The following is a 25,781-nucleotide window of genomic DNA, read 5'->3' on the forward strand; positions in this document are numbered from 1 at the left end:
AATGTGAACCTTGAGTTGTAGGGAGCAGTTTGGTATTTCAAAATGGACGCTGAGGTCCCTGGTACTTCTTGAACAAGAAGGCTTTTTTAAGATCTGAAAGGCAAGGTATATTTCATGTTTATTCTGCTTTCAGGGTAACTTGTTACTGACAACCCTTGTTTTATTGCATAACATCCAAATAAGTCAACTTAGCATAAAGAGGGGCAACTATTTGCTAGACTTCTGTAAAGGTGGAAATGAAAGAATACAAACATGTTCTTTATTTTCTGATGTACATGTGTTACTTGGGGACAAAGGTATTAAGCTTCCAGAAGGCTGCCTAGTCATGGGACAGGCATTAGACTCAACACCAGCAATGTGCATCTCCTTCAGATTTGTGGCTGACTACTGTTGTGTCTTTAAAGCATGGTTAATATCAATTGTTATTAATGCAGAGCAGTAACTGTAATGAAGAATTTTTACTTTGATTTTTAGGGATGGTTCCGAAAGGTAAAACCATTAGAAAAAATAAGCTTGGGACAAACCTTCATAGGTCATCTAGTACATACATACGCTCCACGGTAACTAGGTCTAGTCTTATGCTATCTTTGCTTTTAGAAAGCATGCATGCTGTTTTGTTCTCCCTCATCTTTCTCTGTGTCTAACTTCTGTCTATTTGCCTTGCTATGAGTTTGTTATGGTTTGTCTTACCCACTCTGCGTAGGAGAAATGATCTTCTCTGCACTGTGGGCTTTTATGTGCTTTAAGCTTCTTCTGTACCTCCTTTCTTAGTCCAAGACTGCTTAGATGTAAATGTAGAAGTACAGGTAAATAAAGGTGGAAATCAAAAATACACTTTAGTGCAGTATCTTCCAAGTTGAAAACATGAATTTTTTAGGAGCAATATGAATTAGTTGAGGCACCAAAAAAGCGAAGATGTAAACAATGCATAGTAACACTAGTGATGGTGGGACTTTAACGCCCCCCCATGCCTGCCTCCCCTGTCCCCCACCCCAAAGAAAAGGAAAAACACACACACACACATATGCACACACACTCCCAAGCACCCAAGGGACTTGCGTTAAATGTCCTTGATGCTGGTATAATGATGAGATGCTTGCTTTAACTCCTAGAGTTAGTAAGGAGAAGTTGCCTTTACATCCTATACCTTTGTGGAATATGAATCTGTGGTAGTTGTCTATTTTTGGACGAGATAATACTGTAAGATGTGGTTAACATCAGGGCTAGAAGACGGCATCTTCTCCATGTTAATAATGTTCTGTGCCTTCTAATGTCAAACCCCTTATGTAATTAGCTTATTCAGTATTGAGAGTGTCCCTTCCTGGAAGGTGTGTGCAATGTAACTGAACCTTCTGATTACAGGTGAGATATGGCTATGCATTTAAAGAGAACTAATGAAGAAAGCAACTGAAGGTGCATATTAATAGGCTGTATGCTTAATACAAACTTGGATCTCTTCCTTCCTTAGAGAGTTAATGTTCTCTTCCTCTTTATTTTGAGGATATACTCTATTATAATCAAGTTACTGACTGGGAACAGTAATTTCTCTTTAAAGCTTCAGTTGTTTTGACTTTTGCAGTTGTTTCAGGTATAATAGCTTGATAGCTCACCCATCGTAAATGGGTGAGAGGAAGGTGGGAAATTGCTAACCTGGACAAGAGCACGCAGACAGTCATAGTCTATGTGACTAAGCCTGAGTGAATAGCACCTGAGAAGAAGCTGCATAGCTAGGTAGCTACGTTTCAGATCTTTAAGTAACACCAGTAATCAAAATTAATGGATTCAAGTAATGGAAGGGGCAGGAATATACCACTGGTGTACATAAAAATGCAACTTGATTTGAAGTTAATTAGAAAATGTCTGGAGAAAACACAATTTCAACTGTATCTCACGTAAAGAAAGTGATGGAAGCTGCATAACTTTGGCAAACTTTAAGCCAGGATTCCAAGTGTTAAAAGTTGTACTTTAAAGATCTGCTACAGTCTATTCTACAATATTTTTTCATGTTTATATAATGACAATGCATGCTGCCATATATTACTCTTATTTAGCAGATAGCTTTCTACAACAAAACGCTGGTAATAAAAATGAAGACCTGCATTATACCATAAGATTATGGATTAAAGGAGTTAGTTTCATTCCCTTACTCAGTTACAAAAAGCTTGGCAGAAGAACAAATATATTTCTTTGCCAAAAATAAGATAGGAAATATGCTTTCTTCACATTTCTTGTATGACAACTTTTAAGTTGTTATAGTTCTGCTGCATACTCCTTATTTCTCATTTACTTCAGGTATTTGTAGCCTTGCAACTGAATGTAGCCATGTTTTGTACTAGGCTCTTGACAACAGGACTCCAGCTCAAAACTTTCATCAGTGCTCTGTAACTAGAATTGGAAGAAGCATTGCTAAGAGAAATGCTGTTGCACACCTCAATCTGCAAACTTAAACACTCCACGGAGAGAGTGGAAACTGAGCTCTCTGCAGGTTAACTGTGAAGAGGAAAGATAAATTTTGTGGTATTTATGTGAAGGAACGGTACATCTTAAATGCCTTTCGTTAATGTTCAAATACTCGAGTATTATGGTCACAGTAGTAAGGATGGGAATTTATTTTTTTTTAATAGCTTAGGGGTTCTTGACATACTGCTGAAAGCAAACTGGAGTTGGACCAGAATGGGCACTCGAGATTCTGATTTCACTGTGCTGTATGCAGATGAACTCAAGTAAGCTAGAACCTGAGAACTGTATGTTTGGAAACTTGAGGTAAATACAAATGTAGTAATGAGGTAATTTTTGAGAACACGCTTAAAATAAGTGTAAAGTTGCCTGTGAGACTTCACTGAAGTGACAAGCAAAGTAATCTCAATCTGTCACTTTCAAAATGCAATGCAATGAACACACTTGTTGCTATACTTTATTGCTTCCAGAGGTTGTATGGAGTAAAGTATATTCCCTGGGTGCATCAGGCTTTTTCCTCTGTCACAGACTTAGCCAAAAGCTGTTAAAACTATTCTTGTAGTTTTAAATAAAGTAGATTCCTATTAGGTAACATAAATCAGTGGATAAACTTAATGTAGTTGTATCATCTATTTTTCCAGACTCTTTACTTCATGTATTTTGTTCAGATGAAGTATGAGTTTCTATCAGATTGAGATCTTACACTTAAATTCTAACTATGCTTACTGCTGGCAACACCTGTAGTGTCACCAGAACCGCTTTGTCAACTCCCTCAACCTGTTCTTAGCAGTCTGACTGTTCTAAACTAGCGTTGCTTCTGTTTGTGGTATCTGTTTCTTTGTTGCAGTTTCACAGCCACTTGAAATTACTGGAAACCCTATTAGATCTCACCTGTACTATTAATACAATTAATTTTAATCTTGTAGTGGTGCTGGAGCATTTTAAAAACTTAATCAGAAGTATGCCAAATAGATTGCTGTGCATTGCAAAATTGCTTGATGTGTTTTCATCTAAAAGCTGTTCCCCTTCAACTAAGAAATGGTTTCTTCCTTACAGTTTTTTAAATTTGCAATATTGTTTTCCTTCAACAAGTTTATGTCAGGCTATTTGGAAAGTCAGGTCAGTAAGACAGCAAATCACAACTAGAAAGCGGGTGATATTGTTAATTGATCTAACAGAGTTAAATTAGTATTTTGATTTTCTCTGTTCTGTAACCCATTCTGAAATATCAATTGTCTTCAGTGTTGTTAATAACTCAGTTACAAAATCTCTGTTACACTTCCATAGTGTTCCTGTGTTTTTGCTAATTCTACATGAAGCTCTTACCAAAAAAATCAAGTAGCTGGTTTGGTTTTCTGAATGTATCAACTCTGGCATATCTCCCTGCCCCCCCGCACACACACATTTGGGGGATATCAAATGTGAACATATGGGCACAGAGTGACACAGCAATAGAAGGATCAAGCTGGATAAACAACCTCTGCATAGAATAACCCTATCCAAAAGTGTGGTGTATGGTTTGTGGTTTTTTATTTTTAAATCCTAGAACTTGCTGCTTACTGCAATAACTTGCTTTGTGGAGAGCTTTCTTCTGCCTCTCCCCTTCCGTCCCAGCAGAAGGTGTGGGGACAAGTTTTCTTTCCTTAGTTACAACAGAGTTTCAGTGGTGGGTACCATGGGACAGGACAAGAAAAGCTTCACAAACTGCAGATAATGCAGGTTTGCTTCCTTGCAGTGTCTTCCCTGACTTCTTTTACCTTCTGAGAAAGAATGGGTGTTATGGTAACAAGAATGGTGTTCCAGTTTCTTCCTCAGCAAAAAGATTGAAGTGGGAGTACTAGCCTTTTCTAGAAACCGAGCCTTTAAAGTACTTTTTGTACCTGAGCGTCTCAGTCCTGAGCAACATGAGCATCTCATCTCTGTTGGTTGGCCTAATAAAACAACAGAACTCGGTATTTTGTCAGTTATCTGTAAGGACAGTGAAGTACTACTATCTAGGAATAAGCTTAGTGAGAGACGTCATAATGTCAAAAGTGTAATCTGCTAATATTGTTAGTATATCACTTAAATCTCTAACTTGCAACCATCTAAAAAGCAGCTAAGTGCATGTGTTGGTTTTGTTTTCATACTTGTTTTTTTAATTCTTCAGTCCTCCTGGGAGATCCTTTTAGCATGTTGTTTCTTAAAATTTAAGATCATTTAATTTCCAGCCTGAAAGTTTCTCCTAACTATTTTGCCTGCTAACTGTATCAATGCTATCCTCTCATTTTAAGTAATTTTCTTCTTTTGGTATTTTACCCTTGGCACTTATAGAAAACGCTTATAACCTTTTTGTTGCCAGACCAAATAATACAGGCTTTATTATTCACCTCCTGTAAGAGCACTTTTCTGTTCTTTCAACTGGAATTCATCTCTCTTGACCAAGGCCAGGTGTGACGGGATCGAGTATTCCAGATAACACTTTTTTGTACAAAAGCACTGGAGAACTCTCAGTTACTCTAATGTTATATATAGACCTAAGCATTGGTTCCTCCTCCACGCCTGCCCTGCCCCCGCCCCATTCCCTTCCAGTATCACTCTGTGAGTAACTGGAACATGGAGTCACTAATGCTTGTGTCAACTGACAAGGGCTTGGCTTATAGCAAAACTTCTTGTTTTTAGTACTGAGGCATAGGATCTCTGTGCTGCTTGGTATTATTGTACTTCATAGTATTCCAAGTGTCTCATTAGTATAATTTACTGTTCCATATTTTTGACACATACTTACTGTTTTGGGGAAGGGAAACCCTCTCTTTTCCCTTTCCTCTCCTCTCTTTTGAGGAGAGGAAAGGGAACTTTTAAGTTTTGATAGTTTTGGGAAAAATGGGAGTTTTGAGGGAACAGCTCTGGCTTGATAACCGTATCACCTGGGTAGTTATGTTGAAATACACAAGGCTGTAACAATAATAAAGCTTTCACCTTATTTCATAGTTTCCTTCTATGGTTAATAGTCTGTTCATCACTACAAATATTTTTCTGCTAAACTCATATGGTGATGTGTTCTGTTTGGATGGTACTTAGCAGCAATTGGTTGTTTAAATAGTCTTGGATTTAGCAAAACAGAAATTAGATAATGAGTGACCTCTCTTCTATAAGCCTGAAAATAGTAGCAAGCATCCCGAGTTCTGTCGTCAAAAAAATCTTTCACTTCTGGAATCTATTGATGTCCTGTCATTACTGAATTAGGGTTTCAAGATACAATTTCATCACAAGTTTAAGATTATTGCCTGCCTTCAAGTGTTACAGATGTGTAAGCACCCATAGCTTACACAAACTGTCATTTCCAATTGTTTTTCTCAATGTTGGGCCTCTGACTGCACATTCACGTAGCTGTGAATATTTTAAGTCCAGCTACATCTAAAAGATGGAAGTACTTTAGACAAAAATACTTTTCCTGTAGTGTTTGCTGTAACACAGCTTTGAAACTGACAGGGGTCGAAAGCTGCAGTTTACTAGTCCTCATCAAGGGTACTTGTAATCTTTTGTGAAACTCTGGTTCAGTGAGAATGTCTGTCTGTATATGTTCATAGAGTAAACAAACAGAATTTCATGGCACTACTGACATAGTGAAGGAAGGTAGGCTGTCCTGTGAAAAGTATTTGAAAGAACCAGTCTTATATCTTAGTTTCTCAGGAAAGGAGAGGGCCTATTACTGGAAATACTGTCAACTCTAATGGGATATCTTTTTAAATAGTAGTTTGGTTTTTATTTGTTTGGTTTTTTTAAAGCAAAGGGACAATTCTTCCTTACTGTGTTTTTGGATCACTTTTCATTGGAGTACTTTAAATGCCTGACTTTTAGCCTGAAGTATCTAGTTGCCAGCTAAAGGCTAACAGGAGGAGAGAAAACAAAGTGCAAAAGTAAGTGTAAGTGTTCAGTTTTTATACCACTGACTCTAGCTGCATTGTCATAAATGTTATAGCTATACCATGAAAGGTAGTTGCTGCCATGGGGATCTCTGTTTAGTTCCCTTAAGGGAAGGTGTTCTAAAGATGTTAACCTGGCATGCTTAATCTTTGAACAGCTGAGGCAAGGAATTCAAGGACCCAGAGTTTTGTGCCCATTGACTCATGAATGCTGCTCTGAGATCACTGTGTGACAATAGAGAAGTTGCAAACTACTGTAATTCCTCGGATTCTCAGATAGCTTGTGAGAGATATGATTTGGGGCTTGTAAGCCCCTATTTTTGCTTTATGTGTATTATCTAATTTGTTAAAAAAGCCTACTTCAGAAGCGTTTGGTTTTTCTGTTGACAATATCAATAGCAGGAAGTGACTAGTGCAAGTCCAGAGCTGTGGCAGCTAGAAGCAGAAGCTCAGCCTATAGTAGAATACAGTGATTTAAATGTCTAAGTTTAGTTAAGTCAGGGTGCATCCAAAATCAAGGTAGTTTGTTACTACTTAATAGTATTCCAGGTTATGGCAACAAACTAGAGTTGCACCTGTTCTTGGTGTGTATTTGCTGAGTCGCTAGGGAGGTTGGGAAGGTTGGTGGCCCAGCTTTGAGGTGGGGAGAATTTTAAAATGCACATTTGTGACTGTCATCTAATCTGCTTTGTTCTTTATGCTTGCATAGACTGGAGTAGCATTTGTGGTAGGAGAACGGGGGAGAGGCTGATCTAATTTCAGGTTGCTTCGGAATTTGAAAGCTTATACTGGTGACAATTGGTGATAGTTCAAAGTGTCAGGTTTTAAATTGTCTATATAAACTTGTATGAATGCAATTGTCTATATTTTTGACCATCTCCTGAAGTTTAATGTGCTGAATTCTAACATGAAAATGGCCTCCACAGGCATTAGAGTGAAACTAATGATTGTACTCTATCCCTGTACCTTCTGAGGTATTTGTGTAAGAGAAGGGGGTTGAAATAACGACATACTAAAAGGTAGGAACTTCGGATAAATATATGTAGCAGTTGGAAACTGCCTTCTTCCAAGTACGCAAGACTTTCACTTAGTTTTTGGATTAGAGGAACTAACTTTCCTTTCTAATTTATTTGGATGACCACACTTACTAGGATGTCTCCCAAGATGCATAGTTGGGTTTTTAACTTCCATCAGTACTGTGGTACTCTTTGGAAGATATAGTGGAGTTCAGCTGAAGAACTGCATAGTGCAGACTGATAGCTCTAATGCCCTAAACACTGGCTTGTTTAGGTTTTCTCTCCTTAGTCTGTACCATAACTTTAGTAGTAAGTTAAATCTTACGTGAAGAGTATAAGGAAGTGTAATCACTTAAGCTTAGAGTTAACGGAGTTGTAAAATAGGTGTGTTTGGCTCAGAATGTCTGTCACACTTGAACATGTACAGAATGTTTATGCTGTCATTTTACTTAGAAAAGTATGTTATAAAACACACACTGCTATACCACATCTGAAATGTTTTTCTTGCAAATAAAAAAAGAATGCTTGAAACTTTTGTACTTCTATCATGCATCTGTTTAATGTAATAAATATTGTCATATTAGTATATGCTAATATGGCATATGCTGTCCTTGATATTTGAAACTACACCACCAGACTGCTGATTTGAAAATTCAGTTTTAGAAGCTTTATACCCTCCACTTTCTAATCAGTCAAAATAGACATCGAATAGAATATAGTTGAAGCTATTTCTTAATAGATACTGCAAGTTAGTGAGCAGTGTTTTCAAACTATTTAACTTCTAGTTCTGTGGCAGAAGTTCATGCTGGACAGATCAGGCTGTTTTCAAATCGCAGTACACAGTATCTATGTCCCAAAACTGTTCTGCCAGGGGAGCCTTTTAATACAAAGAAAACATACAAATAAAGTTTGAAAAGCATAGAAGAAAGACCCAAAGTTAGTACAATTAATTTGACATCTTTGGTACCTGATGGGGACTGGAGGTGCTAGGAAATAATTGATGGGAGAAAAGATTTATTTCAAAGGCTTGAAGTAGAGAAGTAGATGTACTAAAGATACTGTGATTACTAGAACACTTCATTGCTCACTAATTGTATGTGGGATGGGAAGGTGTGTGCTCCTAGGTGAGTATCTTTAATTAGCAAAACACGTGTAGGACTAAGAGAGGCTGCAGCCTTTATGAAATACCTAAATTTTGCATTTGATATAAGATACTATGCAGAGGGGAGGGAAGGAAGAAACTGTGCTCACTTCTGGGCCTACAGGTATTTTCCTTCTTCCTTCACAAGCTGGTCTAATTCATATACTTTCTTTAATCTTTCCCTGAAGCCACTCCATTCCCTGTGTGTTTTTTACTCAAGTGTTGTAAAGACAGTTGTTCTGTCTTGCATCGTGATGAAGCTGCCCGCTCTATTTAAATATCCTTTTGTTTGTCTTGTCTCCCTTACCGGTGCATTTTATTGAATGACTTAAATAGTAAAGAGGATAACATGCAGAATAGTTCCGAAGCTATATGAGTGTCTTGTGCATATTTTTTTTAAAGAAAAGCAAAACAAAAAGACAAGACATCTTGCATAGGAGTTAAGTGAAGTTTGCTTCCAATTCAGCGTCATGTATTTCAGGCGCGTAGCAAGATGGATGTGTAGCTTTGCTCCGAAGTATTCTATCTTTGGTGTACACACAAAGTACTTAAAACAGTCTTCCTTTCCTCTCTTCCTTACCATATTCTCTTCCAGTCCTAGACAAGACCAGAATCAATATCTGTTGTTTGGGGGTGATGGGTGTAGGTTTGCTCATAAGGCATAGTTAAGCATTAGTGTAGGGTAAAAGGTCAGCTGTATAGGGGACAACTCCCGAGCATTCTGATTGGGTCACAGAGCAAATTGCAAGAGCAAAGGCTTATCAAATCAACTACTGTAATATCTAGTTTTTAAATAATAATTTTGGTCCTAAGATCAAACTATAGAAAGCCTACAGCTCTGCTTTATTCCTTTGTAAGTATATTGGAACTGTGGAAAAACTTCTGATGTGTTCTGTATTCCTGGTAGTCTGTGAATCCTTTCAGTACATCAGAGAGCAGTAGTTTAGCTGGGAGGTAGCAAAAAGCATTGAACAGATTTAGACAGCATGTATTGGAACATCTCCTTGCCAGGATGTAAGTAGCCTTTCTTCCAACTCTGAAGTGACTGACTATCAGCAAGGAATTCAGGCTTTGGCAAACCTGGCCATGCTATGACCCTGAGGAAAAATACCTTATTAGTGTCAACTTGTAAATATAATGAACTATAAAGTATGGGCATAGGTACAGTTGTTGCTTGTGCAAGGAAAGTGTGTGGATAGCCTGGGAGAGAGGAGGTAAGAGTCATTGGCAAGGTAAAGCAGAAAAAAAGGGCTAGTGATACTTGCATATATGGGAAGGAAGAGAGGAATTTGTGGTAGACTTTTTTTGTCTGTATTCAAGTTTGTGATGATGAGTTCTTGTCTAGCTTAAAATTAAGACTAAATTTGGCATCGTGCTAAAAAGCATTTGAAAGAGCTTTAATATTTAGATTTGCTCAAGTTCAGCATCTTAACTCTCTCTATTCAGGTTCTTGGGACACTCATTTGCCATTCCCATACTCTCTGATCCCCATGTACAATGCCTCGTTCCCACAAACTCGTTTTATTTGTCGTGTGCTGAAAAGGTGTGTATGTGCGGAGTGGACAGTCTCATCAATGAAGTGTGCCATAAAGTTGTTTAATTCTTTCATAAATCTTGGTACTCTGGCTTTTGACAACTTTTTCCATGACTGTAAAGGTTGGAACCTTCCTGAAATGCAGGTGTGGAAGCTAATATTGTATGTTCCTCTGTGTAGTTACCATGAAAGAATAGCTCTGAGCACTGTAAAGTCCTGATCCTATCAATGATAGGATCAGCTTAAGGACAGCTTAATCCCTAGTGTTTAACAGGTGTTTCTTTGGGTGTGACTTCCTTTTGTTCAGCTTTACACAGAACTTCTCTTTTGTTTCTCTATACAGATATTTGGTACGTAGTTTTGTTCATGATTTCATACAAGCTAAATGTCTTTAATTGTGCTTATGTCAGTAATTTGGTATGTGTATTGGAGTTTGCTCTTAATTACATCATGGCAAGGTAAAATGTCAATGTATAAATTATTTTTCTTTGGTCGAGAAGATGCATCTGTGGCACATAATTCCAAGATGCCATTGGTTTGAGCACTACCCAGTTTAGAAACCTTAAAATGTGTTTTAGTCCCTTTGTTGTTGTGGTATCCTTGTGATAGCCAAAGATCCGTATGCAGATCCAGAGCTGAGGAAGCCGGAAACTTAACCTGTTCTAATTAATTGGATTTCTTCTTCAACAACTACAATTAAACTATTTCCCAGATTGTATCATGTGGAGTAGGAACCTTCCTATGCATTAGGCCTATGACCTTTCTTGTGTAGCATTTGGGTAGAAGTCTTTGTTCAGGAGGACAGCATAACCTGCTCGAGACAGTCTAGGAAAGGAAGCCTCAACAGACATCAGCTTGAGTCAGTGCTAAAGATCGGTGATAAGAAAAACAAAAGGAAAACTCCTGAGATCCTCTTGATCTGTCCAAAACTTTTCTGCATGATATTTTGAAGATGCAAAAACTTGAGAGCCATTCTAGTTAAGTAGAAGACAGGCGAATACTCCCCCTTCCCCTGGATTTTTTTTTTTTTCTTTAAAGTGTTTCTGTTTCAGACATGCTAGCATGAGTGAACAGGCTTCTCAACTTTTGGCACTTCTGATGTGAGCTTGTTTCAAGCTGAAGCTGAATATTATCAAAATGAAGACCCAGTTTCCTCCCTGTTTACCTTGTTTTCAAGGTAGATCTACATAATGCCCTTAGACCTGTAATCTTGGGTTTATCTGTGGCACTTGTCTAATCTGCTTCTACATGTCAACTGTTCTTTGTTTCTTCTTCCAGCAGTAACTTCTGTTAAGATCTAGTCTCTGAATGTCTTCATTCTAGTGGCTAATAGAAGTTTGGGTTTTTTTGGTTTTTTGTTTTTTTTTTTTATTTCCACCTCCCCCCCGAGTTGTGTAGAAGACTGCAGAGATCATCTTATGTTAATTTAGACTTTGGGTGGTCAAACCATGTTTTGCTAGCCACTGAGCTCACTAGGTCTCTCTGTAACTTAAGGCAGCTTGGCAAAAGTTGATTAGGAACTTGGCAGGGCTCAGGCAACCTGCTGTGCTGCAACTTGGGGCATGTATTGTCTAACAGGCTCTGCAGGTAGGACACGAGTATGTACCATATCAGTATTTGTCTTGTAGTGCTGTTGCACTTGATTTTACTTAAGGGCTGTGTGTTCCAGATGCAGGTAAATGGCAAACTGCAGATAAGGCACCATCTGGTCTATGGGGTTAGAATAGGGAAGAGGCTCGGTGTTGTAGCAGTAGGTTCTGCATTCAAACTAATAATTTCAAAGTAAATGGAGCTATGCAGCTCAAAGGCAGCTGAGCATGAAGCGTTGGGCAGGGCAGTCTTGGAGTAGGTGATGAGCTTTGGTACTTTTTGGTTCACTTGCATGACAATACTGAAATCAAGCTTCTAAATTGAAATTTGCACTAATTGCTCAACTGACTTTTTTCTTCACTGGTAATAAATGCCCCCTGCCCCAACTTTTCCACACCTGTTTACTTGGTCTTAACTTGACCACCTACCTACTAGCTTGTCTTCATTTCTGACAGTGTCACTGATCTGTACTTCATGAAGGATTCTGTGCTTTCGTTCATGTTGTCTCACAGAAGGTAAAAGCTCCTCATTCAAATTCATTCCTCTCTTCTGAAGAGAACGTTCTCCTTCAAGCTTGCCAGGCGGCATGTTTTTTTTATAATGTTAGTGGCAGCTTAAGCCACCACACAGTGAATTTTGGCTCCTACTAAACAAGGATTTCTAGAGAAGCTGGAAAAGAAGGACAGGTGAGATTTTACTTCTATTGCTTGTGATGGTTTTTTCCATTGTTGCTAACAAGTTGGAACCACGCATGTATTAGCACCAGGTAGCAGAATTGCGTAGTGAGACTCTTATTCATAGTGTAAACTTCTCTGTCTAGCAGCTTGTCAGTAAGTTTAAGGTTCCTGTAGATGTGAAGTCAAGCTCTTGCTATAGGATCTGATTTGGCAGAGAAGTTTTGCTCTGTGACACAAGCGTACAGAAGAAAAAACTTTGAATGCACCCATTCCTCGCTGCTTCCCTTCTCTTTCCCATTGCTGTGCTAAAAGGGAAAAAGACCTGTCAACAGAGAGGCAAAAGTTGGTTCAGTATTCTGCAGCTAATGTTTGCTATGTTTATATGTGCCTGTTCTCCATGTGGTGTAACAAATCTTTCATGTTACTGATATGGCTTAAATATCTCTGGGCTTCTTCTGAAGCTGAGCTATTGCTGGCTGACTTGTGGCTATCCAGATCAGACTATTCTTTTACTGAATATAGGTTGATTCAGAAGTTTCTGGCTGCTTATGCATTTGATTTGTGAGCAGAAAAAAAATTAACTGCTGCAGAATTGACTGAATTACGCAACAGAACTTAATGTTTAGCTAGTTAAAAAAACAAAACAAAACAGCACTGAAGACCGAGAAACTACAGGTTTTGTAAACATGAAAATATTTTCTTGAAGTGTTGAGTCCTGGCATTCTGCCACTGAGAGAGCATTCCCTTCCTTCATTAATGAATTAAGTCAAACCATACACTGATAGAAAACTTATATTGAACTAGTTTGGACATGTTACAAATGGTGACATGGAAAGGTAACAAACTTGGTTTATTTGGAGAACAACAACTTAATTCTTTGACTTTTTTTACAAGGGCAGATTCTTTGAATTAAGTTGTGATCCACCCTTGAAAAAGAAATGTTCTAAGAGATTGTTTTTATAAAATAAACTCCATTGCTGATGCTTTCAAAAACAAGAGGAATAGTTGCTGTTGGCAACACCTAATTTCCAAAGATACAGAATGCTAAACTACAGAGAAACAAGAGAATAAAATGAAATGCTTTCTATTTTTCTTAACTTCTTTTTTGGATGAAGATCTAAGATGTGAATGACGCTTGTGTACTTTTGTGAACCCAAATACAGTCCAAAGAAGAGTGACACAACTTGTCTAGCAAATTTCTGTCCTTGATGAACACAAGAGAAACAAAGCAGTGAGGTGGCAGAACTGAAGAGAGATGCCCTCAGAGCAGCATTATATTTGTTCCATGCAACTCCTTTACTTTTCCTCCTCAGGCTGCAGCTTCTGGCCTTCCAGAGGAAAGGCGTATAGGAGATAATGGCTTTTACAGTCTTAACATTAGCGAGGCCCCTTAACCATCTCACAAGAATGTAGTTAAGCTTTAGTCCTGGTTTAATTTGTCAGTGCGCTAAAATGGTGATTCTTTCTTCAGTAATGAAATGAAGCTATGGATTCCTGCGTACCATGAGCTGGGGACGCTAGTTGTACAGAGAGACCTGAGACACCTGAGCTCACCTTTGTATCCTGTATAACCATATACAGAATAGAACATGAGCAGATTTTTTTTTTTTGTTCCTTTAAGCTGTCCAGATGAACAGGAATGTTCTGCTGTCTAACTTCTGCGGGTGCTTTTTTTATTTTTAGGTAATTTGTGGCCCTCCCCTCCATCCATAGGTTTCTCTTGGTTCTTGAGCTCTTTAAATTCTTGAACAGTCAGTTGTGCTGTTGGCTGGTTATAAAGCCATCTGCCAGTGGTACCTGTGCTTCTCTCTAGTTTTGCATAGTGCCCTGTTTGCTATTTCAGTTTGACTTTCCACAGCCCAAAAGGACTCGCTAAGGTTCTAGCTGTAAACCAGTGATGGATGCTAGGTCTCAGTAGTCTTTATGGAACAAGGTTTTAAGCTTCTTTCAGGTCACTGAAGACATGTTAAGTTTGCTTTTATGTACCAGGCCCAGCAAAAGGTCTCTGCAGTCTCAGACTTCAAATTCAACTGACCTGCTTGAAGCAGGGGAGGCTGTTCAGCTTCTGCAACTCAGAATGTCTTCCTACCATCACAAAACTGTTCTTATTAACACTGGAGCATGTGATAGCATGTATTTAGATTTTGTCTTAAACAATACTTGACCTCTGACTTCCCCAGACTACATGTTTTCAAGCTATGGTATCTTTTGCACAGATATCTTCCAGTCCTTTCAGCAAACAGAAGTCAGTAGGTAAAGGTGCTACTTTGCTGGCTTGGAGTCCTGGCATGTATAACCTGTTGGATCACACAGTCCTAACAACCTGGCATTCCTCTAGTGAGCATTGTGTATCTTTTCAGAGGCATTTTCAGTGTTCTTATCTCCTGTGGGAACTTGTAAATCTTCCGTTTGAGGCAATGAATATTCTAACTGCCAATTAGCAGTATAGTTCCCCCTAATTCTGAACCATAAGACCACAAATGAAGATACTTTTAGCTCTTCTCCCTTCCTCTTCCATGCCAAGACTTTCTCTTCCCAATCTTTGTCTATAGGTCATTATAGATATATATGCATAGATGCAGTCTAGAGAATCTTAACCTGGTGGCTACATCCTTTCAAGTTCCTAGCCACTCGTTTTGCTGATTCTGTGAAGGTAGCCTTCTGCATTGCTGCTGTCTCAGCTAGAAGGCTAGGCAAGGTCTAAGCTCTTGAAAGACTATGTAAGGGAAAGCTGACATCTTCCGAATGCGGCAAGGCCCGAAGGTTGCCATAATCTTCTGATGGCTGTCTGTTGTAAAGTCAGTGGAACGGGGATAACTCCGGCTCCTTTACTGATTTCCACCACCACTCCCCCCCGCCCCCCTGCCTTCTCCTGTGGAGTCTGTAGCTTGAATGTATTTATCGTCTACTGGTATTTAGGAAGTTTTCTGCAGTATCTATACCTCTTAATATATGGGATATTTTTGAAATGGTTAAGAAATACTTCCACTCTAATGATTACAGAGTAGCTGAATTAAAAAGAACTCTTCAGTTGTAAATGAATCTAAGAATATTGTGCTGAAGCTTTTTTTTTATGTCAGCAATTTGGAAAAAATCTGTCTCTAGCTAACAGTTTGTATTGTCTAAAGTTACCCAGTGTAAAAATAGACATGTGAGCTAGTCCGAAGTCTGTAATGCCTTCAGTGACTGGACTCCTTTGATATTTGTAGCTTACATGCCCATTTTGCTTACTTCCTCGTCTTAGTCTGGGTTACTGGATTGTGTTTTTGAGGAACTGAAGGGGAGGGAATGCTTTCTGAGCTATATGTGATTGCAGGGAGGCACAGGGCCAGAGTTGTTTATCTTCTCAGAGAGGTTGTCCTTGGGAGGGATGGGGAGTGTGTCCTTGCACACCTGTACATCTACACAGATCTGAGATCTCAGGTTGCTTGAACTGACATCTATTGCATGACTTTTTATCAAATTCTTCTGCTGAAAATACTGTTTTCTGATAGTTTGTTAGTGTCTTCTCTGCATGCCTTTATATCTGGCATGATGTTATGGTATCTTATTTAATTTGGGATTTTTTTTTCCTTTTCCCTTTCTTCAGGATATCTCTCATGATTCACCTTTTGCTTTTCTGCTCTTGCTCAGAACTCAGAATATATTTTGTCATCATGGTTGCAAATTGTCACTTCTCAGCAGAATGAGAGAGCTCTAACATAATCTAAGGTCTTACTTTCAACAGGAGGTTGCACCAGATGATCTCGAGAGGTCCTTTTCAGCCAAGGCTTTTTTAATGATTCTAACTTAACTCTTGTACTCCAGTACTGTACTGTGCATCAAAAAGGCATCAGGTCTGAAGAGGAGCTTGCCTCTGTATGCTGTTAAACTCTGCTTGTCTTCCCATCAATATCTTATTAATGTTTTCCAAGAGAACTGACAAAAGTGATGCAACTGTTTAAGTTTGTAGAAATTCTGTGCTGGAAGAGGTGTAGAAATCTGTTTCCTTACCACCCAATGTGCTTGTTCTAAGAAGAAACTTCCTTGATGCCTACTTGTCTGTCTTCCCAGCAGGGAGGTAATGTTACAGTACTAGGAGGCTGTAGAATCTTGCTTGTCCTGAAGACTTTTCTTTATGTACTGAATTTGGTCTAGTTAGTGTGTCTGTGCATGCATTTCAGTGTGTGTAGTTCGTGTGGTTTTTTTTTTTTTTTTCTTTAGCATTGGAGGGGAGAATACAGAAAAATACAGTCCAGGTTAATATATGATTCAGTACAATTTTTGTGTGGTTTCTGTATCAAAAGATGTTAATCTGACAAAAGTCACCATTTGAATTTTACATCATTAGATGCAGTGCAGCAGGTAAGCCTTAGTGTACTCTAGCATCCTTAAATCATGTAGACAGCTTATGGCTATTAATAGGGAGAAGGTAGAAATGGAAGTAGATAAGAAAATAAGTGGTAACTTGCTTCTCCCGTTGTTGGAAGAAGAGAAGATTCTCATTCCTTAAGGCTCAATGCTTTCATGCAGCTGAATAACCCAGGATTTGCATGAATGCAGCTGAAATCCGTCCACCTTACTGTACCTTACAGCACCTTGCAGCTGATGGGACAATATCTTTTTCCCTTGTTCGTCCATAGAAATTTGCTGTCAGGAAGAAGGGAGGGATGATGAGAATTTGGGATATGTCACAGAAATTTTTTTCTAGGAAATCTTCAGTATGTTGTTATACCCACTCACTAAATTATTCCATGAACTATTTTTACAAGCAGAAGGGACAAGAGGCTGCTAAACTGAAAATACAAGCTTCTGCCTGCATGGAGCTTTGACATGAAATTTATGTTTGGAGGTGAGGACTGCAGTGGAAAAAGAACTGGGCGGAGTGGATAACTATTGAATTTAGAGAGTATAGTAAGGAAGAGTATTGTGTCAAAATTGGCTGCACAAGACTCAGTTTAAAGCAACTAACTGGACTAAAAAGTCGTCTTAATAATGAATTTCTGAGTGAGCTGGTGAAGTGGCAGAAGTAATTGAATGAGTGCTTGCAAGTGCTTGCTTGCAAGGCAAGAAAATAGGTGTGTATGTTTGTAGGTAAATGAGAACCTTGTGAGCAGTGAGCAAAAATGAGGTGCAGCTATGAGATCAGTTTAAAATGAAGTAATATAGGTGCAAAACAATTCAGCAGTTACTGAACCACATGCAGTAAGTTCTTCAGTTGAGTTGCAGTTAAAGTCTCAACTCTTAAATGTTGTACGCTTGTATATTTAGAATGTTGTTTCTACCTTCACTGGCTAGATTTGTCACAGATACAGCTGATCAAGTAAATTAATGTTACAGCTGATGAAGTAAACTTCATTGAAGTGCAGGAATACAAATCAGAAGTCTTAGACTTCACATTTTCTGATAAGTACACTGAACTCTGAGTTCTGGCTGGCAAGATGTGCAACTTACTGGAAGAAAATGTTCTGAACTTACAAGGCATATAAACATCCTCCTGTCTTTTCCTTCTTCCCCCTCTTTTACCTAATACTGACTTCAGGGGAGTAAGTCTTTGCAATTTTGAGAAGCTGGCTTGCTGCAGAAGCATTAAGTAAGGCACTGTTTTTTGGGCCAAGGTACAAAAGTGAAAGTATGCTGACCAGTGTGCTTGACTCCAAGCAGATAACAGGCATTATAATGGAGTATTCTAGGCAGAGGTGCTAGGCATATCCTTAAATATTCAGGAAATTGGAGTGCAAGAGCCTGAGTAATTCTTGTACTACCAAGACTCTTGCAAAGAACTTTAAAAGCCCAAGAAACAAACCACCAAAAAAACCCTCAAACAAACAAGTTCTACAGCTCATCCAAGTAGATTAAGGAAGCCCTTTTCTTGTGAAAGCATTCAATTCCTTTTTTACAGGGGCTGTTACCGCTTTGCCTTTTTGAGCTATTAGTGGCCCTAGAGCTGTTGGAGTGCTTCAGTTTACTCATTCTCTTTCCCTCTCTGTAGCCTACATCAGTTCACAGTATCCTTCAGGGAGTGCTTTTGGGTGTTAAGTAAAAGCTGATACAGGCTTGCTCTGTAGTTGTCTGTTTCCTCTGCTTCAAAGATATGGAAGAGTGTCAGTCACTTCCTGTTGGCTCTTCCATGAGAAGAAAGGTAAAGGCTTCACTGCAAGTTAGCAGGTGGTTTTTGCATCTTGTGTTCTTGCAGAACCTCTCCAAGTAATATGTTGGCTATACATTAGCTATAATGTTTGTAACAGGTGTGTTAGGTCTACAGAAATTAATTCTAGTTGCTTTCCTTTGTGCAGTGACAAAGATGCCTGTTAATGGTAATCAGTGTTTACTAAAACTCGAGAATACTTGCAAGATAATAACAATTAGATGCCAGTGCTGTTAGATGTCTTCAGAAGATATGTTGTGGCTTTATTTGAAATGCTGCTTTTTAGTATTCATTCTCAGTCTAAAGAGGCTGCTTATGAGAAGAGCACCTGTGGGCCAGTGCTTTGGCATCATTACAGCTAGGAATATGGAGTTGTGAAATATTAACTAAAATGACTTTTTTTTTTACAGAAAACTTTATGCTAGAAGAGGACCTGAACTTAAGATTCTCAAATCGCAAAGCTTGTTAACTGAAGCACGGAGGTCTGATGTGCAGTTGTAGCTTTTTCTTATTGTGGGTGTGGGGAGAATGCTCAATGTAGTTGAGGAAACTGTCTTAAAATGTGACAGGACTGCACTGGTGCATTCAGCTGATCTACTGAGTTGCCCATCTCCTTTGAATTCAGGTATCTAAAGAGGGGGAAGAATAAGCTAAGTGCTGGAAGTGAGACTTACAGATGGGGTGGTAAGTCTGAATGAGAACAGTTCAGTTTTAGGAACCTCAGGGCTGTTGTCATTCTAGCATGTGAAAGACACAGTTGTGACCCTCTAAAATAATCTCTTCCCTACTAGACTAACTGGGCACATGGTACTCTGTGGCTTCAGATACTTGCAGTGAGACTTAAGTTCATGTTTTGATGTTAAAGGTCATAGCTGAATCGTGAAGCAGCATTGTATTTAAAGGGAAACTGGGAGTCATATGGTAACACACTACACAATAAGAAACGCAGTTAAGTTGAGAGGTTTCAATATAGAAGGTAACTCTGGGCATCATGTTGACTTGACAGATGCCTTACAGGATAAAACAGCTGCCGTTTCATTCTTCTACACAGCTGAAAATGCCATGTGTATGACAACACACTGTGCTGCATAGCTTCTAAGCACAGATGACTTAAAGTGGCTGGCTGACCCAGGCAAATCAACATTAAACTAAAGTTTCCCTAGACAGCACCAGGATTGCCTGTGTGATGTTTTCTTCAGCTAACTCTTCTGGTGTTTTTTTTGAGGAGCCCGTGTACTGGCCCTAGGTGGGAAAGCCTGGAGCTGACCTAGCAGAGCTCTAGAATGAGCAGAACGAAACCTGCTGGAATGCATGTTCTTTATAGTCAGTATGAGGTGATAGAATAGATCTATGGCAACCATTTCATAGTATGACTGATAGTTTGACATTAGTACCCAATTTCAATGTCTGTTGACCTTTGTACAGGAGGGGACACTACTCCCTCCTTTCACAAAATGCACAAAATATACTTTCTTGCTGATACTTAGGAAGAGATGTTTTTTCATTTGGTGTTTGAATACAAAGAAATAGAGAGATGCACAACAGCATCTGACAATGCCTGTGATTGACTTCAGCTAGACCCCCCCTAGGTAGTGCTGGAACCTTGGTCAGCTTTCAGCCTGGTTAATGTTAGGCTTGTCATCTTGCATCTGTGGTGTACTCTGCAGAGAATGGTACCACTCTATGCTCTTCTCAACCTGACTAACCTGGCTGCACTAGCAAGCTGGCATAATTTCTAGCTATAGCAGGCTTTTTCTGTTCCATTGTAAATCTTTGTGCTCTATAGGAAGTTGTAGACTGAATGTGTTATGTATTACTTAAAAGCTTTAAACCTTTCTGTTAGTGGGAATGTTTGCTATGATTAAGGAGTTAGGATAAGAGAAATAATCATGAAGAAGGAAAGCTCAGCTTCTGAGGAGTAGGGTTTACAGCTTTCTCAACTTCCCAGTCATCAAGACTTCTAGCTATGAGGTTCATTGAACAACTAAATTTTATGGGATAGTGTATTTTGTGCTCTACTTTGATTCTTTGGAGTTCCTAAGCATTAGGTAAAAAAATAAGGTAAAGACAATGGTTTGCTAATTAATCCTACTTTCTGCTTTTGCTGTCTGCTGCTGTGTTGGACCTCTTAGTAGAAAGCACATGAAGACTTTCAAAAGATGCTTTTGACTCCTGTGATGTGGGGATTAGGATGGGGAGCAATTCTTCTGCCTAACTTGTACTCTTATTTGATTCCTGGAGCTTATTTAAAATATTTCTGGCATGCTAACCAGGAGCATTTAGTACTATGTTGTATCATGACAGTGTAACAAGACTGAATCTGAGCTAGCAGAATCCTGATCACTAATTTCTTGTGCTGTGCAGGTGTCTTGACATCATATACATGTTCCTTTTGGCATTGTACTAGCTGTGTGAGGTAATGGTTTGCATTATACCAGTTTATGTGCCTGGTTTCTTATGGCCTACAGTAAGCTGGAATAATTTAGGATTTTTTTTTTTTCCTTCTACTCACTTTTTTCACTTCTATAGGCTCTTTCAGAGGAATAGACAATTATAGTCAAGTATTGTCTGGCTTTACTGACAATGCCAGATCTTGAGAGTTATTTTATTGGAGGTATTCGAATTTGAACTGAGCCTTAGTTAGCTGCAGTTGAAATGTTATAAAGTTTTTCCTGGCAGACTTCTTGCTTACTGTGCTATAAATATAATAGATAGTGAATCAGCATATAGACTATTGTGTTCTTAAACTTTGGTTATTTTCCTTCTTGTGGCTTTTTTCACCTACAAATACCTTTTGTACCAGATTCCACACAATTAGAAACAGTGAAACTGTATTTGCTGCTTGTGGTCCTGTTGCTATGCTCTCTGTATAGAAATACCAATTTAGCGCAGGATACAAAAGTTACCTCTCTTCACTGAGGAGCTAAGTGAGGCTTGATCTTGAAATACCTCTGTTTCTGGCGAGTGCAGCTGGCTGTTATGGTAGTCTTCCATAAATAACTACGAAAATAATATCTGTAGACCTCTAGCAGTCACAAAGCAATCCCAAAAGTAGTAATACAAAGCCATCATATTGCCTTTTTTAAAATAATTGTGTGCACTCATTAATTCTTCTAACCTCAAATACCTTTTCCCACTAATTAAGCTCTCATGAGCAAGAACTTCTTGCTTATATAGCTAGATCTTTTTCCTGAATTACTATGTATCTTTCTTTATGCAGATGGAAGTTGCATAAATCTGAGTAGAGAAAGAAGCTGTTTTAAAAGCACAGTAGTTGACTGACTTCCATAATCTTGTGGATACTGCTGCTGCTTATTCCTGAAACTGGCATTGTCATCTCCCACAATGAGAGTTAAAATACTTAAATACTATTGCTCTCTATCAAGCATTGAGTTTTACTAGTTAGTGTGTTTTTCCCTAACGTTGAGAAATACAGGTTCTCTTAAATCGCATTTGTCTTATCTCCTTAAAATAATTACAGAAGCCTGTCATCGTAGAATCATAGAATAGTTCGGGTTGGAAGGGACCTTCAAAGGTCATCTAGTCTAATAGGTCATCTGTATACTATATGTACTGAAAACTGGTTGTTCTGTATTGAGGATTACATGCTCTTGAGAAGAATCTTGGTCTGTGTGCCTTTTAACTAAAAATTGTTTAAAGGTTTTTGTCTTAAGCTTTTGCTTAAACAATAGCATTTTACATTTGCCTCTTGAGGCATGGCTGTAAGTCTTCATGCCACATATCTTATGACTATCTCTCTCTTGTCTTTCAGTGAATGATAGTGTCTAGAAAGGGTATGTCCCTTCAGGAGAGAGGTGCCAATGTCCAACCGGCCTAATAACAATCCAGGGGGGTCACTGCGACGTTCACAGAGGAACACTGCTGGGGCCCAGCCACAAGACGACGCAGTAGGAGGAAGGTATGACTGTTATCTATGAGTGTGTTTTAATGTATAGAAGCAAAATTGATGTGATTTATTTAGAGAATGAAGTTTTCCACCCTGCAATCCAAGCACTAAAACCTGTGTAAAATCTTTTTGCCTCTGAAATGGTGTCTATACTGTTATTGCATGAGATGAAAATGTGGATAACTCACTATCATGCATGTTCAACTAGAATAGCAGTAGTAGATCTATGGGGAAAAAGTGTAACTGAGCTATACTCCACAAATCACAGGTAGTAACCAATTCCTTCTCCCTCTTCCTTCCCTGATAACCAAAATGGCAGGGGGACAGGGCACAGGGAGAATCTGGTGTGTGAAATGTGGGAAAATCTGTGTCCCTGTTAGAGAAGACTGAATAACTGGCACCTTTCTGTTCCCTTGCACTGCATGTTAATCCTGTGCAGCTTCTGAATAATTCAAGAATAAAAGGTTTGCCATCCTTAATATACTTGTACTAGTGAGCAAGTGGACCACCAGGTTGTATTTGTTCTGCAAGTGGTTGCCTCTACAATGCAGAACAAAGAATATCCTTGAAACTTTTCTGTGGATGCTGACTGTATAATTATTGCCATGTCCTTTAAGGAATTAAGAGTCTTCATCTGAATGAGTGAAGCCTGTATGGATAAGTCTTCCTTTAATTTTGTTAAAATGTTAGTCTAATGAAGAAAGATTATCGTATCATGGTAGGCAGCATCTGTCTTGATTCTGCTTCCCCAGAGGTGTTACTGATGCAGTTGTTTGGATATGTATGTCTTTGGCTTGGGTTTTTGGTGTAAAAGTATTGAAATATTGCAGGTCAGTAGCACAAAATTGAAAGTTTTTTACTGTGAAGGAATCGGGCTATAACATATAATGAAGATGAGGTGCATTTCTTACCTAGTATAAAGTCTTAACTGAGAACAAGGCTGCTGTGGAATGGATGAAGGAGACTGTCTGTTCTTTTAAGGAACCTTGAGGGGAGTAATTTAAACTGCAAAATGCAGCTTCACTTTTTCTAAAATAGTCTGTAATGTACAAATGGAAAAGCAGATGATAAACACAAGGCTTCTGTCCTGGGCTTCTGTAGCATGGGGGGGGGTGGCGGCGGGGGGGGGGTAAGTTGTTGCCTTATGTAGCTGATTATTTTGCAAGCTAGAATTGCTTTTGGAGAATACTCCCTTTTTAACTGAGGCATGGTGAACCCTTCATTCCATTCTGTCTTATCTCTACATCTAAATGGATGTTTAAGTTAGATATTGCCCTACCAACTCTTTCCTTTTACAGTGAACTGGACCTGGTGTGAATAACCCTCCCCCTAGAATAAAGAGCTAGAGGCGAGTTATTTGGGCATGGGGTGGGGGATTCTTCTTTAGGTATCTCCTGTTTATTCAGATTTTGTAGCAGAATGCCAGGGAGAAGCTCTACAGTGAGTCAGACAAATTGAAGAATTTGAGAGGTAGCACTATTTTCTTATAAGTTACTCATCCAGTGTTTTGGTGCATTGTGATCTGTTACTTATGCTATCACACAATGATTCAAGATGCAACTTGTCTTAAATGACTGGACCCCTCACCAAATCTGTGTCAGTCAGACTTCCATGAGCAAGAGTGTATTGCGCTTCTGAGCTATGTTAGACCTTTATTGGAACCAAAGCTCTTTGCTGAAGTAAAGAGGATGGAAGCTTACAATCCTCTGAAAATGTAGGCTCTTTAGAACAGGACCTCCCCTGCCTTTCCATCTCTGAACAAGCATTTTTGGCTGGCAAAGCGTATAAAAAGGCCTGGATAAAGCATACTGATTAATATAAACTTTATAATGAATTCAGTTTCTCTTACTGTCTTCTGTATCTTTAATAAGCTGCTGGGCAGAAATGGCTGTTGTACAAGGAACAATGTAAGACAGATCTGTCATGTCCTTGACAAATTCGTAGATGAAATGGAAAGAGACAGGCTCTCAGATAACAGTCACTTTTTCTCTGGTTGCCTGTCTTCAGACGCAAACCTCAGGGCTCATCCTTCCATGCATCTAGGACGCAGTGGAATAGTATGTTCTAGTTCTGCTGCTGAACAGTACATAGGAGTGTCTAGAGTTCAGCTTGATGTACCTTCTTCATTATGCTTTGGTGTACTCCGGTGATACACACTGCTTTGGCTGCTATATTTAAAAAAAAAAACAAAAACAAAACAAACCCCCAAAAAACCAACAACAAAAAAAACCCCCAAAACCACCAACAAAAAAAACCCAAACAACAACACCCCCCTCCCACCCCCCCCGTACCTTTTCTTACATTAATTTTTTTGGGACACTTAAGACACCAGCTTATTTCCAGTGTCTTTCTTGTATTTGTCATCTGTAAAGTGAAACTCTTCAATTTCAGCTGCAAAATAATTTAAATGGAATGAACAAACTGTGGAAACACCAGTTTCAATAATATGCTCATATTGTGCAAATAACTGAACTTAGGATGCATCTATGTTAGTATTTTAGTTGGAGTTGGGAATGTTCTTTTGAAGCAAATCTGTCATCCTCACCTGTTGTGCTTTGGCTAACATCATGGAATGGTCTTGGAGCACTTGAAGTTGAATCTTTTTGAATGAAAATAAACTGGAAGCTGTGCTCTAAGAGAGCAGTTCACACTTCCTGGTCACTTGTGGTTGTAATCTGGTCTGCTTTGAAGTAGAAATCGTTGAAATGCATAGATGGTGGATGTTGGTCCTTAATGGCAAGTATCTTGCTTTACAAATTTTCTTTTGTTGATTTGTACGACTTGTTGATGTAGTTGTACAGATCCTATGAGATTTTATTCAGCCACTTTTAGATCCATGTTTCTTAAAAACCAAAACCAATACAACACCCCCACCCAAACACACCCCTAAAACAAAAAAACCTGGTATTGTAGAGGGAATTAAGCAGTAATGTGAGTCTGTAGGGTCTGTTGTTGCTTCAAGCCTAAAATTAGCCACAAAGTTTATAAGCAAACTGAAGGGCCACACCTTCTAAAGTGTTGGAGAAGGTTACTTCACTTTGGTCATAGATATGCAATCATAACCCTTCGAGCAAGGACAAGTTTTGATGCTGTCTGAACTTGTGTACTTGATTACATTTCTGCTTTGTATAAATAGCTCTCTAAATGCTGGAAATGCAACAGCTTTTTCTTAAAGCTTTCTTGTGGCTAAGGTGCACACATTTTCGAAATACAAATTAAGTGACAAAAACTTGGAGAGTTTCTGCAGCTTGTCACTCTTCCTGTAATTTCAGACTTTGTGAAGTCCACTAATCTAATGTAAGCGAGTGGTTGTATAGCCATTGGTAGTATAGCCAAATGGCTTTGTAATAGCCTTAACTTTCCTCTGTCTCTTGTGCTCTGACTGGAGTGATGATGTTAAAAGGAAGGTGTTAAAAAGGAGAGAGGC

At 38.8% G+C, this 25,781-nt stretch overlaps 1 protein-coding gene across 9 annotated transcripts in view; it reads left to right on the top strand.

Annotated features, from left to right (window-relative positions):
• TRIP12 (thyroid hormone receptor interactor 12) overlaps positions 1 to 25,781 on the top strand; it is an 82,679-nt gene that overhangs the window by 5,371 nt on the left and 51,527 nt on the right. For 7 of the 9 annotated variants that reach the window (XM_087740440.1, XM_087740439.1, XM_087740444.1 and 4 more), the window contains one exon: positions 22,220 to 22,366. In XM_087740440.1, the coding sequence (XP_087596566.1) occupies positions 22,269 to 22,366 (98 nt within the window). In that variant the 5' untranslated portion in view covers positions 22,220 to 22,268. Of the gene's footprint in view, positions 1 to 3,847; positions 3,975 to 22,219; positions 22,367 to 25,781 lie in introns of those variants that run through there. The other 2 variants (XM_087740441.1, XM_087740443.1) reach the window with 2 other exon arrangements.

Source organism: Nipponia nippon, unplaced genomic scaffold (genome assembly GCF_047370975.1).
Source record: "Nipponia nippon isolate SJK-2023a ecotype South Korea unplaced genomic scaffold, ASM4737097v1 scaffold_7, whole genome shotgun sequence".
NCBI classification, from domain to species: Eukaryota; Metazoa; Chordata; class Aves; order Pelecaniformes; family Threskiornithidae; genus Nipponia; species Nipponia nippon.